We start from the raw sequence: 16,448 nt of genomic DNA, 5'->3' as shown, positions 1-16,448 counted from the left end.
AGTTTACTGAAAGTTTACTAACAGTTTACTAACAGTTTACTAACAGTTTACCTAACAGTTTAATAACAGTTTACTAACACTTTACCTAACAGTTTACCTAACAGTTTACTAACAGTTTACTAACAGTTTACTAACAGTTTACCTAACAGTTTACCTAACAGTGTAATAACAGTGTACTAACAGTGTACTAACAGTTTACTAACAGTTAACTGATATTCCTTGTCATATTGATTTTATTTTGAGATTGTTTCCTGATTAATGGAGGAAGTAATAAAAGTACTAACACCACACTGTAAATACTGTATTAATATTATTACATCTGGAACCAGATATTTTTTTTCAGAAAAAATGACTTTTTGTGACAACCATTGAAAATAATTTATATTCATTTCCTCTCAATCATTATTATATTAATGAACTAATTGATTATTAAACTAATTGATTATTAAACTAATTGATTCACGGTCTGTCAGGAGCTTAATTTTAACTAAGCAGATTCTATAAACTCTTTAAATGTTTTATGTGTAAAAGTATGAATTTGTAAATGTAGTGAAGTCGTAGAAAGTTGTATGAAAATATAAGACTCTATAAAGTACAAGTACAGTCCTGTAAAAGTACTCCGTTACAGCGATGTACAACAGTTTTATTGATCCCCATGAGATCAGAGTTACAACATAAACACTCTGTACTCTTCATTCATACACTTCCTTCTTTTATCATTAAGAACTTTAATCTGTATATTATTATTAACACGACAACAGGTAGTCTGATCCTGATCCTGATCCTGATCCTGATCCCTGTACTTCCATCCAGATCCACCAGAGGTCTCTTCAACCTCCTCATCAGTGTGGAGGAGAACATCACAGCTTCTGTTTGTCTCTTAAGTCTTGATTAAGTACAACTTTGAGGTACTTGTGCTTGAGTGTTTCCATTTTCTGCTACTTCTACTTCACTTCATTTAATTATTTCGATTTTACACACAAAACATGTGATCAACTTATTAAATATGATGCATTGTTTTACACTGATTTTTAGTTTTTAAATTACTCCGGTTGGTGTTTCATGTGAGGTCATTATGTATTTATTTATTTATTAACAGCAAAACTAACAGCAGAGACCTGAAGAATAAAAAATGTTATGTTGTTGCATCATAACTTATGTGAGAGTATTTCTATGTTGTGTGCATAAGATTCTTTTCTGAGCACCAGACTCTCTTTAGAAAACCTCTCATTCTACTGCAGCAGGTCTGACAGTCTGCTCCTCTCAGTCCTGGTTCTGGTTCTCCCGTGCCTCCCTCCCCTCCAGCGGGTCCAGCAATATGTCCTGGGTCTCCAGCAGCGTGGTGTCGGATCTGGGTCTGTCCAGGGTGGACCGGTCTCTGCTGGAGGATCTGGGTCTGTCCACGGTGGACCGGTCTCTGCTAGAGGATCTGGGTCTATCCACGGTGGACCGGTCTCTGCTGGAGGATCTGGGTCTATCCACGGTGGACCGGTCTCTGCTGGAGGATCTGGGTCTGTCCACGGTGGACCGGTCTCTGCTGGAGTCTGAGCTGAAGGAGTTTCTGGTGAACCTGCATGACGAGCATTAAGAAGAACTATAGAAACAGTCCATCTTCTCTCTGGCATTGAATACTAACAGTCGTGTCTAATTGTGCACGAATCCCTCAAACTCTCTGTCTGCCTGTTAAGCAGTCATCTCTACCGGACACATCTCTGGATTTAATACAGACACACAGATAACTGTCCCTCCTCAGATTGCATAGAAGTCTATGAGAAAATGACTCTACTTCTCTCTTGATTTATTACCTCAGTAAACATTGTAAACATGAGTTTATGGTCTCAATCTCTAGTTTCAAGTCTTCTTCAATACAGCATGATGTTCATTTAGTACATTATGGTCCATTTAGAGTCACACAGACCATAAAGCAGGGGATGCTTTAGGGCGGGGCTACACAGTGATTGCTCTCAGACCAGGCTAGCTGTTTCCAGTCTTTATGCTAAGCTAAGCTAACCAGCTGCTGGCCCTAGCTTCATATTTAGCTTGCAGACATGGAATGGATTCAATCTGACGACTTCCTGTTGTTCACTGTGGTTGTTTTAAGAGTCACATAACAGCAACCGTGTGACAGACTGTTTATATTAGTGTGTGTGTGTGTGTGTGTGTGTGAGAGAGTGTGTGTTTCACACCCAAGGGAAGGATCGTAACACACCCCGAGAGGGCTGAAATGCCAAACAAGTGTAGTCACCCATCTGAAGCACACACACACACACACACACACACACACACATACAGAGACACACACATATGCACACACACACATGTGTGTGTGTTATTTTTCTTCAATGATTCAGGACGTGACAGCTGTTAGGGAGCATACAGAGTGCTGTGTGTGTGTGTGTGTGCGTGTGTGTGTGTGTGTGTGTGTGAGAGATGATTGACACCTGATCACTCGCGTACCGCCACACTTGTTTTATGGAGCTTTCTACAATCACATCACATGATCTTCATCCGCATCATTTGAACAGCCGTCGTGGAAAAAACTAAAAGTTCTCATTAGTCCTGCTCTCACCTGTCCCTCGTTTACCTTTCTGTCACCTGTCCCTCGTTAACTCTGCTGTCACCTGTCCCTCGTTTACCTCTCTGCAGGGGCGTTTGTAGGATTCAAAGAAAGGGGGGGCTTAGCCCCAAGGGGAGCGGTATGTTAGCGCGCGGCAATTTTTTTTGGGGCCTATTTGGGGTCGTGGATATCCATTGTTTCAGACAGTTCATAGATCGGTTCAATCAGAAAGAGTGTGATTTTGCTCTGTAGTCTTGCTTGCATTCAGTATATGATAACACAAGAGTCAGAACTTCAGGGTCATAGTGAAATTTGACAACACAAATATGAACTTTTCTCAAATAAAGAGAGAGAAATAATTTTCCTGCTTGTAAAGGAAAGACAGATAAACAAGCTTTCATATCCGCGTCACTCCCAAATCCTGATTCTTAAAGGGACCGCACACAATGGATGGAGAATGGACCTGACAGTGTCAACTTTATATCGTTGAGTATGATGATAGGCTGTTGGATCGTAATTTGAAGGGGGAGAAAACATGCAAACCAGAACGCACACACATATGTAGCATGTTAGAGTTATAAATAACTTGTCCATGTGAGAAACACTAGTTTAATTTAATGACATCACCAAAATAAAAAAATAAAAAAGTATCTCTGATACATTGATGTAAAATCTCAACTCATTCAATTAAAGGATTTTTTTACTACTTTTAGCTACATTTAGCTGATCATTCTTTTTGAAAGCAGGACTTTTACTTGTGGAGGATTCTCAGTGTTGTATTAGTACTTCTACTACTAGAGGGTTCCTTTATGAAGAGAACTACTTCAGAGCTTCAGGAAATCAAAAACTACTTCTATAAATAAGTCCATTCACACCTCTTCACTCTCCCTCCATCCTCCTCCCGTCTCTCCCTCCATCACTCCTTCCCTCTCTGTCCGTCCATGTCTCTCACACCCAGTGTGTCCCTGCAGTCCAGTTAGATTCCAGTACAGTGAGGGGGGGGGGGGAGGGACGAGGGAGAGAGAGAGAGAGAGAGAGAGAGAGAGAGAGAGAGAGAGAGGGAGAGAGGGAATAAAAGATCAGATTTACTGACAGATTTACAGTCGGAGTTTCACATGTAAAACATTTATCTCTGCTGACACACACACACACACACACACACACACTAACTAACACACACACACACACACACACACACTCATCATCCACTCAGTGAGGCTGACGGACGCTCAGTTGAACCTCTGAAGGTTTGTTTCGTCTTTTTCAGAGTTTTTAGTCTAAAATCCAAAACATATTTCAAATCAAATGTCATTTTTTATCTTTCAATGTTTAAAGTTCATTGATTTAGTCTTCTGCACTGTTTTCTTCACAGTCAGTGGCTTGTTGGTAACAGCTTTAATTATGAAACTAAAAAAGTATTGATCGTTAGTGTTTACACAGTCCAGTGTGGAGTTATTATTATTATTATTATTATGTTCAGATGGATTTAATTACATGTTATTAGGATTCAATTAGAATATAAAATATTTAGAACATATAGTTATATTTTGTTGGAATTTCATGCCTAACTGCAAAGCTGCTTTAAAAAGTAAATATTGTGTTATGATTATACCATGATATAGAAAGTATACGATATGAAAGTATCATGTCAATGAAATCAAATCAAAATAAGTAGTAATATCAGTGTGTAAAGTATCTCGATACATTTACTGTTTACTTCTGTACAACAGTTCAATTTCAGGTTCTCAATGTAATTATTATCATTTCATATAGTTTCACCATATTTATCGGCTGTAGATGTTTTACATGAACCAGTTATAGAATATAATACATCTTTGTACTTTTAACTACCTAACTGATGTTGCCTTCAGTAACGTGCTGTTTATTGTTGATACTTTAATACATGGTGTTGCATATTTTGAATATTTGAATACATGATGAGGTATTCAGTAAATGTAAGTCAAAGTACTTAAGTAGAGGATCTGAGTGGTATCTTTGGTAGTACTTCAAGTAACATAACCTCAGTACAATAACGCTCTGCAGTACACATGTATGTTAGGGTTGTACTCAGTACACGATGACATCACGGTGTAAAGGAGCAGCAGAGTTTAACCCTTTAAACCGGCAGGGGGCAGTGAAACACAGCTGAAGCTGCTCTTTAATCTTTATGTTTAATGTTCATGTTGTTCCAGATGAACGTGGCAAAGATCCACGACGGACTGCACATCAAGACGTTCTGGGAGAAGAAGATCAACAGCGGCAGTCAACATGCTGAGAGCGAAGAGAAGAGGAAGAACACGAGCGCTCTGAAGAAGTACGAAACCACTCAGCTACACAGCAGCAAGTAGAAGAAAACTACGTTTAATACACTTTACCTGTCTCCCAGTAGAAGAAAACTACATTTAATACACTTTACCGGTCTCCCAGTAGAAGAAAACTACGTTTAATACACTTTACCGGTCTCGCAGTAGAAGACAACTACGTTTAATACACTTTACCGGTCTCGCAGTAGAAGAAAACTACGTTTAATACACTTTACCGGTCTCGCAGTAGAAGAATACTACGTTTAATACACTTTACCAGTCTCGCAGTAGAAGAAAACTACGTTTAATACACTTTACCAGTCTCACAGTAGAAGAATACTACGTTTAATACACTTTACCAGTCTCACAGTAGAAGAATACTACGTTTAATACACTTTACCAGTCTCACAGTAGAAGAAAACTACGTTTAATACACTCGGGATGTTGGGTCTGAGACGTTTACGCTGTCCTCAGAGAGACAAGTAAAAGTCCTGCAATGAAAATATTACTCAAGCACAGGTATTTTAGCAGCAGCATTTACTTTAATCATAAAAGATATAAGTACTCATAATGCTGAGAATGACCTCTGTGACTGTGTTTATCAATTGGATTAATACGACTGATGCGTTCTGGGTAGTTTTATATATTCTATATATGATGCACCTTAAAGACGCGATACATTGTTTTCATGTTTTAAAGGTTCATCATATGTTTCTAATGTGAATCTTCATCTGCAGAGTAACTCTGTAGTTGAGCAGAAGTTTGAAGGAGCAGAAAATGGAAATACTGAAGTAAAGTACAAGTACCTCAACATCTGCTGTGTGTGTTTTCCGACGAAGGTCCAGCAACACGGGACAATTTCTCCTCCTAACATGAATACAGTCCTTTCAAAATAAACTTCTGTCGTCACAGTAAACTCAGGTTTAGACTACAAAACTACGTAGTTTTAGGAAAAGATGGTGGTTTTGGTTAAAATAACGGTTACAGACGAACGTTGACTTTCACACGGGTCAGGCTTTAAAGGTTGATGTTTGTTGGACTTATCCACGTCCCCTCTCACCTGCCATTGGTGTGCTTCTGCAGTCTTTATACTTCCCTTTGATCATTTCATGGATCTCATACAAAATAATTTTGTGGGATATCTACGAATTATGGCGCGTTATTTTTCGTAGCTTTTGCTCCGGATGCTGCTCACTGACCTCATGCTTCTCCTGAGTCCTCCAACTGTCACCTCCTCAGAGGGTCTTTCTTCCTTAAAATGGTCCTTTTATCACCCAACGATGTCCCCAATCAAGTCTCCACTGGGTTTGAGAGCAGCAGTAAACTCCATCAGAAGAGCTTGTCAGACGGATTCTTTTAGAGATCTTCACAGACTTCTCTGCCAATGTTTGATTGTTTTAAACACACGTCAAATGTTTGGACCACTTCCCAACAGCTACCCGGGAGATTCCACTGCCATAGAGCAAAATGGCCGCCATTGAGAATATGGTGAATACCCCAACCTCAACCTCCTGGTGCCCACCTACAAGCTCCCCTCCCAGGTCTGGATCGAGTAGGAGACCATCTGGGCAAAGTGTCTCTTTCCCATAGACTGTCTATGAGAAGTGGACGTAGTCGTCGTGATGTCACTCAGTGGTTTGTGGATGTTTTGAAGCCTCTCGCCATCTTGGCTTTTTTGCAACCAGTGAACAGGAAGTGACCATATCTGGACTGAGGAGGAGTGACATAGAGACGTCGTACACGTCTCTGGTAGAGACCTGTCAATCACCGTGTAGCCCCGCCCTAAAGCATCCCCTGCTTTATGGTCTGTGTGACTCTAAATGGACCATAATGTACTAAATGAACATCATGCTGTGTTGAAGAAGACCTGAAACTAGAGATTGAGACCATAAACTCATGTTTACAATGTTTACTGAGGTAATAAATCAAGAGAGAAGTAGAGTCATTTTCTCATAGACTTCTATACAACCAGAGGAGTCGCCCCCTGGTGGACACTAGAGAGAATGCAGCTTTAACACATGAAGCTCTGACTTCTCTTTAGAGAACCGGAGGTTGATGACTGTGTTGAAACTTCTGTAGTGTACTGGTTGAGGTGGGAGAATAAACATATCATGATTTAGTCAAAGTATTCATAACGGTGTTGAATGGATCAGTGATGTTTTTGATCTCTTGCCTCGTCTTAATTACTTCCTGATTGATTGTTGTGTGTTCAGTCTCTGCGTCGTGTGGGGAAAGACACCACAGTGCTGCTGATCTGTGTCACCGTGTTCCTGTCCTATCTACCTGAGGCCGGACAGTACTCCAGCTTCTTCCTCTACCTGAGACAGGTCTCTCTCACACGCACGCATGCACGCACGCACGCACGCACAGACACACAGACACGGACGGAATCATGTTGTCGTCATGTGTTCTAGGTGATTGAGTTTACTCCTGCAGCCATCGCTGCCTTCATCGCCATGGTGGGAATCCTCTCCATCATCGCTCAGGTACACAAACAACCAGCCGGCTGTTTCCTGTTCCTGTTTCCTGTTTTTAAAGTGTTCAGATTCAACAAAGTCACAACAACACTAACTAACTAACCGAGGCAGCAGTGTTCTGAGAGGTTAAATAGCTGTTTATATGAATGGAGTTCAAAGATGAAATGATGAATAGATTGTGTGTGTGTGTGTGTGTGTGTGTGTGTGTGTGTGTGTGTGTGTGTGTGTGTGTGTGTGTGTGTGTGTGTGTGTGTGTGTGTGTGTGTGTGTGTGTGTGTGTGTGTGTGTGTGTGTGTGTGTGTGTGTGTGTGTGTGTGTGTGTGTGTGTGTGTGTGCGCTCACTGTGTTTGGGTTGATCAGGTGTGTGTGTGTGTGTGTGCTCACTGTGTTTGGGTTGATCAGGTGTGTGTGTGTGTGTGTGTGTGTGTGTGTGTGTGTGTGTGTGTGTGTCAGACTCTGTTCCTCAGTGTCCTCATGAGGACCATAGGTAATAAGAACACGGTTCTTCTGGGTCTGGGCTTCCAGCTCTTCCAGCTGGCCTGGTACGGCTTCGGCTCTGAGCCGTGGTGAGTCCACCCTCATATAAATGATGTTATTATTATTATACATTCATTGTTGGTAACAGATCATAGTCTGACCTCAATGTGTTTGTGTCTCAGGATGATGTGGGCAGCAGGAACAGTAGCAGCCATGTCCTCCATCACTTTCCCAGCAGTCTCTGCTCTGGTGTCACACTGTGCATCATCTGACCAGCAAGGTCTGTCTGTCACCTGTCTGTCTGTCACCTGTCTGTCTGTCACCTGTCTGTCTGTCACCTGTCTGTCTGTCACCTGTCTGTCTGTCACCTGTCTGTCTGTCTGTCTGTTGTCTGTCGTCTGTCTGTGAAAAGGAGAACAGGAATCATCTCTTTTGTGGTGTTCTGACAATTTTTCTGCAATAGTTTTTATTTTGAAGATTTCTGGTGTGTGTGTGTGTGTGTGTGTGTGTGTGTTTCCAGGTGTGGCCCAGGGGATGATCACAGGTATCAGAGGTCTCTGTAACGGTTTGGGTCCGGCTCTGTACGGCTTCATCTTCTTCCTCTTCAACGTGGAGCTGAACGACATGCAGCCGGTGGCAGGAAGACCCCCACAGAGAGCAGAGGTACACACACACACACACACGCACAGGTGTTTTTCAAAATAAAAGTATAATCTCCGTCTCTCTGCAGAAGTCGATGATCCCCGGTCCTCCCTTCCTGTTCGGAGCGTGTGCCGTCCTATTCGCTCTCCTCGTCGCAGTCTTCATCCCCGATCAGCACCGATCGGCCGACGTCAAGACCTGCAAGACCGGCGCCTCCTCCTCCGCACACGCTCAGAGCGCCGGCCCTCTGGCCACGCCCACCAGCGACGCGGAGGACATCGAGCCGCTCTTGCAGGACAGCAGCTTGTGACAGGACAGCCGGCCAATCGCATTGCAGAGGCTGTGAGCACCGACTACTAGTCCCGCCCACCTTTCAGAATAAACCGGGGTTTTTTTATTCAGCTTTTTATTTTTTTATTTCTTCAGACTGTTCAGATAAAAGATCGTTAGGCAGCAAACTCACTGACGAGCTTTCATCCATTCATACATTTACTGACTCGTGTCCATCGAACACATTAATATTAACATATTAAAGATCTGCTCCTACAAAGTAAAAGCGTTATGAATCAACAGCAGAACTGTCAGTAATACAACATATCCTGCTCAGGTGTGTTTGAATGAATAATAACAATAAGAACTATTTAATAACGTCACGATGTTCAGCTCTTTAAATCACAATTATTTACTTTTTATAAACATTTCTACACGACGTTAGAATTCTAAATCGCATTCAGATGAAGATGCTCCACTGATATTATTATTATTATTATTATTATTATTATATTATATATTATATATTAGTGTTATTTTACTGTTGGTGGCTGAAGGATTGTTTCAGATATCTCAGAACATTTCAGTGTTTTTATGCAGAGAAATATTCACTTCAATGTTTAAAAAACAAAAAGGCTCAACTGACTAATGACATTTATTAAAGAACGTTTGATATAAAAATGTTCTCACTCATTTAAACTCTTGAATCACTTTATTATAACTGAGGATTTTATTGTGAACGTAAATAAAATGTCATTCGTTACTCGATGAACATTTTAACCAGTTCAGGTCTTTAGCTCCTCGACCTGCAGATGAGTGACGGGGAAGTACTCTAGCGTCTGAAGCACTCTAGCGTCTGAAGCACTCTAGCGTCTGAAGCACTCTAGCGTCTGAAGCACTCTAGCGTCTGAAGCACTCTAGCGTCTGAAGCACTCCAGCGTCTGAAGCACTCTAGCGTCTGAAGCACTCCAGCGTCTGAAGCACAACGCACCATACAAAACATTCTGCTCACGTTTTTTCCAAAGCCGTCAGTCTGGTTGCCGTCTACACTCTCTGGAGTGAGTCTGCTGCACCGGCTGTGACGTCGTCGTCGTCGTCGTCGTCCTCCTGCCGCGTGTTGTTTCATATCGAGGCCGACGAAACAGAACCGTAGACGTGTTCAGGGAATGAAGTCTTTAGGGGCGCTTGATACGAGCCGGGGGCACGATTTCATATTCTCTACTTCCTGTTGGAGGTGAGCGGTTCTTACAGTTAAACGTCTTCCTTGTTCCCTCTCGGCTGCACCAATGATGGATAAAACAAGCGCCCCCCCACAGAGGCCTTGAAGAAGGAAACGCTGCTCGAGACACGTTTCATGGATCTCAAACATTAAACCCACCGGATCAGTTTAAATCACAAGGACTGAATCCTGCTCACTGATTGGTCGGTTTTCCTCCATCACGTCCTCGGGGCTCATTTATCTCACGGATCATATTTCATATCAGATCTCTCGTCTCTTCTTCTGTTCACATACTTGAAGTCTGTCGGATTATTTTAAAGCTCTGACATTAAAGAAAGTGCTCCTCCACTACCCCCCCCCCCCCACCCCCCACCTGCTGCTGCTCCAGTAGACTGAATCAAGCGCTCCTGAGTTGCTGGTGTAGTTTGTGACTCTGTTTGGAGAGTCGGAGCTTTTATTCACAACCAAAAGGTGCCATGTTTTTATTTCTCACATGTTTTTGAGGGGCGGAGCCTATTCCTCCCTCATCAGTACTGTATCAGTATAAAGAACCCCAGTGCATGCTGGGAGCAGCTGTTTGCTTTTCTTTTCACATTCGTTTTTCTTTATTCCAGACAACGTTAAAATAGTTAAAATGTGTTAAATTTATTTTTTAAAGTTCTGCAAAAGCTTTGTACTATAAAGTAGCATTAAAAACCTGTCTCTGGTGGTGCGTTCAAGGACACGCCGACAGCTAAGAACCTGCTTCATTTTCATTTTTCTCTATGAAAATGAGCTGATAAACATGTACATCTCTCTGAGCCACGGTAGGTCCTTGAACACACTAACATGGAGTCATTTAGTAGTTTCTTCCTCACATTCATGATGATAATTAAACGTTGAGCGGTGGAACGGGAGCCGAAACCTCCGTTATCGAACGAAACAGGAGTTTGAACCGTTACTGATGTTCTGTCACTTTAAGGCTCAGACGTCCTCCGTTATGTGCTGCATTCAGGTTACATCGATCGGTGGGACATCCTGGTTTCTGACAGCGGGAGCTGTCTGTTACAGTCTCAGAAGAGAAGTCACACAAGTTACCAAAACCAAATCAGTTTCTAGTTTGTTTTTACTTTTAGTCACACGGCTCCCGCTTTTAGTTTTTTCTCCGTGGTGCCTTGAATGCAGCATCGACCTGATGATGATGACGGTGTAGCTTCATCATGAAGCACAATCACCGATTACTGACTCACGTCTGGAGAAATCCTTGAATTGTTATCTTTAATGTAACCAAACGTTAACTCTCTAGAGATGATGTCACAGACGGACAGTATATTTTTCTACAGTCAATAGTTGTGACTCCATATCCCAGAATGCACCAGTGTTATTAACAAGCATTCCTGTTTTGTTCAGCTCCTCCGGTCTTTATTATGTCTCTGCTGCGTTCAAGTCCCGTTGGAAAGTTCATCACTCCTCCAGACAACGCGTGGCGTTTCCTACATTTTTAGAAACCAGAGAAGAAGAATTCAAACATTGAGTTTACGGGTTGTCGACGCTTTTTAAACTTAAAAATAGAATAAACGGAGACTTCCTCGTGTAATAATGTTTATTTAATAATTATATAAAAAATTACATTACAGATTACATTTTTCCTTATTAAACGTTAAATCTTTTGGATTTCTTTGGTTCAAATTCATTTTTAACGGGTTTATTTGATCTTCGTGTTTGATTCAAAGTTCTTTGAATGTCGTTTTATATTTTTTTTATTCTCTGATGTTAAAAGTAAAGTTGATTCATTGAGCCTCAGTTCTTCATCTCTTGGATTAAAAGTGTTTTTCGTCGATGTAAACATGGAGGAGCTCAACTTTCCGACGGGCCGTGAAGTGACAACATGGCCGCCAGTTCAAACACACAGGTGAAGCTTTTTAAACGGCTTGTTACTGAACACAGATAATGTCCATTTTAGAAAATGATGATTATTATTAGAACAGAAACGTATGCAGTCAAACATTCCTCCTCTTCCTCTCCTCCTCTTCCTCCTGGAGCAGAACTTTATCTGACTGCTGCTCTGTACTTCTGAACGTGCCTCTCATCATTCTTCATCTTCATGTTTTTATAGAGAAGCAGAAAGACGCTGAATGACGTCTTTGTTGTATTTGCTTTCTTTTATCTTGAGAACATCATTTTGAATAATATCTAATAATCAGTATAATGATGATAATAAAGAGAAATGTATGAAATTTGAAACCTGGACGTGTTTGTTTTTATTTGAGTTCTTTGATTTTCGGAGATATTTGTATTTAATATAATTGTTTATTTGCTTAAATATTTGGATATTTGCTTCCAGGCAAATCGGACGAAAACATTCTCACAACCGTTTATTATTTAAAAACGTATCGGAGTAATAACCGAATAATTCAACAACAAACATACAAGCTCTGAATTTATACATTTTATTGCAGAAATTAATCAAAACCGATGAGATATTTATCTTCAAATGTATCAAAGTCGTTCATTAACAGGAGATCTTATGAATAATAAACTATTAATTGTTATTTCTGTTTCTTCAGTCTCGTTTTATCGTTTGGTCACTTTTACAACTTCAACCATTAAAACCACTTCCTGTGAGACGTTCAAAGACCAACATTTAAAACCTTAAATACTCTCAATGTTGGAAATCTGATCTTGGAATGAAACGTTTTGTTTTTTTCTAAAAAGGAGAAAAAAAGGATTTAAAAACACTCATAAATATTCAAAAAATAATCTCAGTCATCAGAAACCCAAAATAAACCGTTTAAAGTGCTGCGTTCACTACGACCGTTCACTCTCCTAAACACCAGTGGTGGGCCGTCAGGGCCTGCAAGGCCTTCTCTGCTGGCCTAAACATAATCACAAAGTTATATCTATTTTATAATTTAATAATTGTTCTTAAATACACATGTATTATAATTCATATAAATATTTTCCCATTATCTTATGTTCTCATTGCACAGCTACTGTCTTCCTCAGTTGCTCTGCTTCCAGTGCAGCTTGTTTTAAGTAGAGCTTTTATCCAATCAGATCTCACCTCTGTGTCTCTAGGTAAGAACAGAGGCAGAGGCCTGCAGACTCACAAGTGCATCCATGTGCAGTTTAAGTGAATGGGGACGATGTTGTTGATTGTCATAGTGTTCAACCAATCAGATCTTTAGTTTGACATGTTGGGCGTATTCTTTGACTATCAGAGCCTGCTCGCCGGCCTACAATGACGTCAGCATTACATGCTGTGATTGGTCAGTGGGCAATCACGTGACTATCGTGAAACGAAACTTAACAGCCAGCAGAGGCTGATGGGTAGTGAATCACATCATGTGATGCAGCTCAGCCAATCAAATATGGGCATTCTGACTGAGTGAGATGCACCATGACACAGGGGGCTGAGATGAGGAAAGACACTGCAGAGCAGTACTTACAACACTGGGATTGTGAAAGTAAAATCATAAGACGATCACTTTGGGCCGTGACTTGTCACTAAGGCGTGATGGTGGGTCCCACAGCCAGACCAGCTGAGAACCACTGTCCTCCATGAGCACAGAAAACATTATATTTTCCTGAATATAAGCTTCTGCATTTTCCAAATGCTCTACTACTATTCAAACGTATTGCAAGCCTCGTACCGAACGGTTTTATACGTACATAGTTACAGCCTTAGAAACTAATAACTGTGGCGCCATCATGTGGTTATAAGGACGTATTTCAGCTGCAGGACAACAGTGAAGGCCCAGGTATAAAATGCACCGCCCACCACTGCTAAACACACACCAGTCAAATGTGTTTGTTTGATTCTAGTTCTAGTTGTCCTTCATCCCCTTCTTCCTCACACCCTTCATTCTCCTCTTCCTCACATCCTTCATCCTCTTCTTCCTCACACCCTTCATCCTCCTCTTCCTCACAGCAGGCAGGAGATGGACACCTTGGTAGTGGAGTCGGGGACGGTGTCTGGTGAGGGACAAACATGTCAATGTACTACAAAATGTTAAATATTTTCTAAATATGGCGCTCTAATATATAAATATACATAATATTATAAGCTGCGTAATATAACAAAATATATTTTAATAATGCAGTATTAGACACTTAATATATTGTAAAAATCATTTCATCTGAACATAAATATGTCATTTAATATTAATTAAATGACATATTTAATCAACATTACATTTTAATTGATGTTAATTCAATATTTAGTTTTAATTAACATTAAATTAAAATTTTAATATTTTTGGGAGACTCTGTCGAATACAAGTCGTCTTTTATAAACAACTTTTTTCAAAATACAGATTTCTCCCCAGAAAATAATAATACAACCAATAAATATGAAGTTTAATGTTCTCACCTCTGTCCTTCAGAGAGCTGATGTACGCCTCGATGAACTCCTTCTCTCTGCTGTCCTTCTTCACCTCCTCCTCTTCCTCCTCTCTCCACCTCTTCCTCTTGTTCTTCTCCTCTTCCTTCTTCTTCTTCTCTGCACTCGCTCGGTCGCACAGTCGAATAAACCTGCCGGAGGAACAGAAGAGGCCATGACACCTGAGACAGTCTGCGTGGTTAGTGTACTTGAGGTCAGCGTGGTTTGTGTACTTGATGTCTGCGTGGTATGTGTACTTGATGTCTGCGTGGTATGTGTACTTAATGGCTGTGTGGTTGTGTTTGGTTAGTGTACTTGATAGCCATGTGGTTTGTGTACTTGATATATCTGTGGTTGTGTTTGGTTTGTGTACTTGATGTCTTTGGTTTGTGTCCTTGATGTCTGTGGTTTGTGTACTTGATGTCTCTGTGGTTTGTGTACTTGATATCTGTGTGGTTGTGTTTGATTTGCGTACTTGATATCGGGGTTTCGGCACAGTTTGGTGGGGCAGCAGGTGAGGGTGTCCCCGTTGACGACGATCATCTTGAGTGTGGAGATTTTGCCGAGACAGTGAGGCAGGTAGGACAGATTGTTCTTATGGAGGAACAAGGTGACCAGCTGCTCCAACCTGCAGACACACACACACACACACACACACACACACACACACACAGTATTAATGTGTCGTCATTTGAGTGGAACTTTGTTTTGCAACGTGCAAAACAAAAAATATAAGAGGACACATTTCAACACTTATTCTTATTCTGTCTAAGAGTGAGATGTTATGCATGGTTAGCCTAGCTTAGCATAAAGACTGGAAGCCTATTTTCTTGCTCTGCTGTCACTTGTGACCTTATATAAATGTTATATATATATATTAAATGTTCATGCATATTTAATGATGAATTGAACTTGTTATTGATTTTGTCTTGTCGGACTTTAAGACTTTAAAACTTTAAGTTTTTTAGTTTGTAGCCTCTTTAGAGATGTAAGAACTGAGAGAAAACAACTTTAAACATTTAAACTACAGAGACCAGGACATCAGACCGTTGCTGCTCAGAGTAATCAGATTACAGGTAGGTGATGATGTCATCGGTCACCTGTCCATGTCCTGCGGCAGGTCGGTCAGACCGTTGTTGCTCAAGTCCAACAGCTGCAGGCCGCTCATCCTCAGAGCACAGATGGGGATCGACATGAAGCGGTTTTCTGCAACGTCCAGGTGAACCAGCTGCTTCAGGCTGCTCAGCTGACAGTGACATCATCATCATTATCAGCACAATGACATTGCTAGTTAATCTTTCAGTGTGTCTGTAAAGTGAAATCTTTGTTACTGAAACTACCACCATGTGGGTGGATCATCGCATCCTCTCTGCTTTTACCTCAAACGGCAGATCGGACAGGTTGTGGTTTCCCGTGAGTTCGAGTCTCTTCAGGTTCTCACAGTTTCCGAGTTCTGGAGGAACTTTGGACAAACTGTTGTAGCTGACGTTTAATTCCCTCAAACCCGTCAGTTTACCTGAAGACAGAAGAGGCTGATTGATACTTTAAAAACACTTTTCTTGGTTTTTCACAAATTATTGTAAGAAGCAGAACTAAAAAACATCCTCACTGATCTCAGGTGGCAGCTCTGCGATGGTGTTCCTGTGGTTTGTGTACTTGATGTCGGTTTGGTTTGTGTACTTGATGTCGGTGTGGTCTGTGTACTTGATGTCGGTTTGGTCTGTGTACTTGATGTCGTTGGGGTTTGTGTACTTGATGTCGGTTTGGTTTGTGTACTTGATGTCTGCGTGGTTTGTGTACTTGATGTCAGTGTGGTTTGTGTACTTGATATCATTTTGGTTTGTGTACTTGATGTCGGTTTGGTTTATGTACTTGATGTCTGCGTGGTTTGTGTACTTGATGTCAGTGTGGTTTGTGTACTTGATGTCAGTGTGGTTTGTTTACTTGATGTCAGTGTGGTTTGTGTACTTGATGTCAGTTTGGTTTGTGTACTTGATGTCGGTTTGGTTTGTGTACTTGATGTCGGTTTGGTTTGTGTACTTGATGTCGTTTGGTTTGTGTACTTGATGTCTCTGTGGTTTGTGTACTTGATGTCTGTGTGGTTTGTTTACTTGATGTCAGTGTGGTTTGTGTACTTGATGTC

At 41.0% G+C, this 16,448-nt stretch overlaps 2 protein-coding genes across 2 annotated transcripts in view; one reads left to right on the top strand and one right to left on the bottom strand.

Annotated features, from left to right (window-relative positions):
* The first annotated feature begins 6,831 nt into the window (after positions 1–6,831).
* LOC116401022 (hippocampus abundant transcript-like protein 1) lies at positions 6,832–12,141 on the top strand. Its single transcript, XM_031879196.1, has 6 exons — positions 6,832–7,187; positions 7,275–7,346; positions 7,791–7,903; positions 7,997–8,094; positions 8,335–8,477; positions 8,545–12,141. The coding sequence occupies exons 2-6, from the start codon at positions 7,317–7,319 to the stop codon at positions 8,764–8,766; spliced, it is 606 nt and encodes a 201-aa protein (XP_031735056.1). The 5' UTR covers positions 6,832–7,187; positions 7,275–7,316; the 3' UTR covers positions 8,767–12,141.
* Positions 12,142–13,630: 1,489 nt separating this feature from the next.
* lrrc2 (leucine rich repeat containing 2) overlaps positions 13,631–16,448 on the bottom strand; it is a 24,572-nt gene continuing 21,754 nt past the window's right edge. Inside the window, exons 5-9 of the mRNA XM_031879195.1 lie at positions 15,685–15,821; positions 15,406–15,551; positions 14,781–14,933; positions 14,297–14,457; positions 13,631–13,899 (exon numbers count right to left, since the gene is read on the bottom strand). Of these exons, the coding sequence (XP_031735055.1) occupies positions 13,850–13,899; positions 14,297–14,457; positions 14,781–14,933; positions 15,406–15,551; positions 15,685–15,821 (647 nt within the window). The 3' untranslated portion in view covers positions 13,631–13,849. The remainder of the gene's footprint in view (positions 13,900–14,296; positions 14,458–14,780; positions 14,934–15,405; positions 15,552–15,684; positions 15,822–16,448) is intronic.

Source organism: Anarrhichthys ocellatus, unplaced genomic scaffold, assembly GCF_004355925.1.
Source record: "Anarrhichthys ocellatus isolate YVR2014 unplaced genomic scaffold, GSC_Weel_1.0 scaffold234, whole genome shotgun sequence".
Classification (NCBI taxonomy): Eukaryota; Metazoa; Chordata; class Actinopteri; order Perciformes; family Anarhichadidae; genus Anarrhichthys; species Anarrhichthys ocellatus.
The sequence above is the reverse complement of the archived record's forward strand: the minus strand, read 5'-3'. Positions and strand labels throughout refer to the sequence as shown.

What these genes read in the sequence shown, in the direction of transcription:
- LOC116401022 (XM_031879196.1), top strand. Translation starts at nt 7,317, where the DNA reads ATGGTGGGAATCCTCTCCATCATCGCTCAG. An exon ending in TCCTCTCCATCATCGCTCAG is followed by an intron (nt 7,347 to 7,790) that starts GTACACAAACAA and finishes TGTGTGTGTCAG; the next exon opens with ACTCTGTTCCTCAGTGTCCT. An exon ending in GACCCCCACAGAGAGCAGAG is followed by an intron (nt 8,478 to 8,544) that starts GTACACACACAC and finishes GTCTCTCTGCAG; the next exon opens with AAGTCGATGATCCCCGGTCC.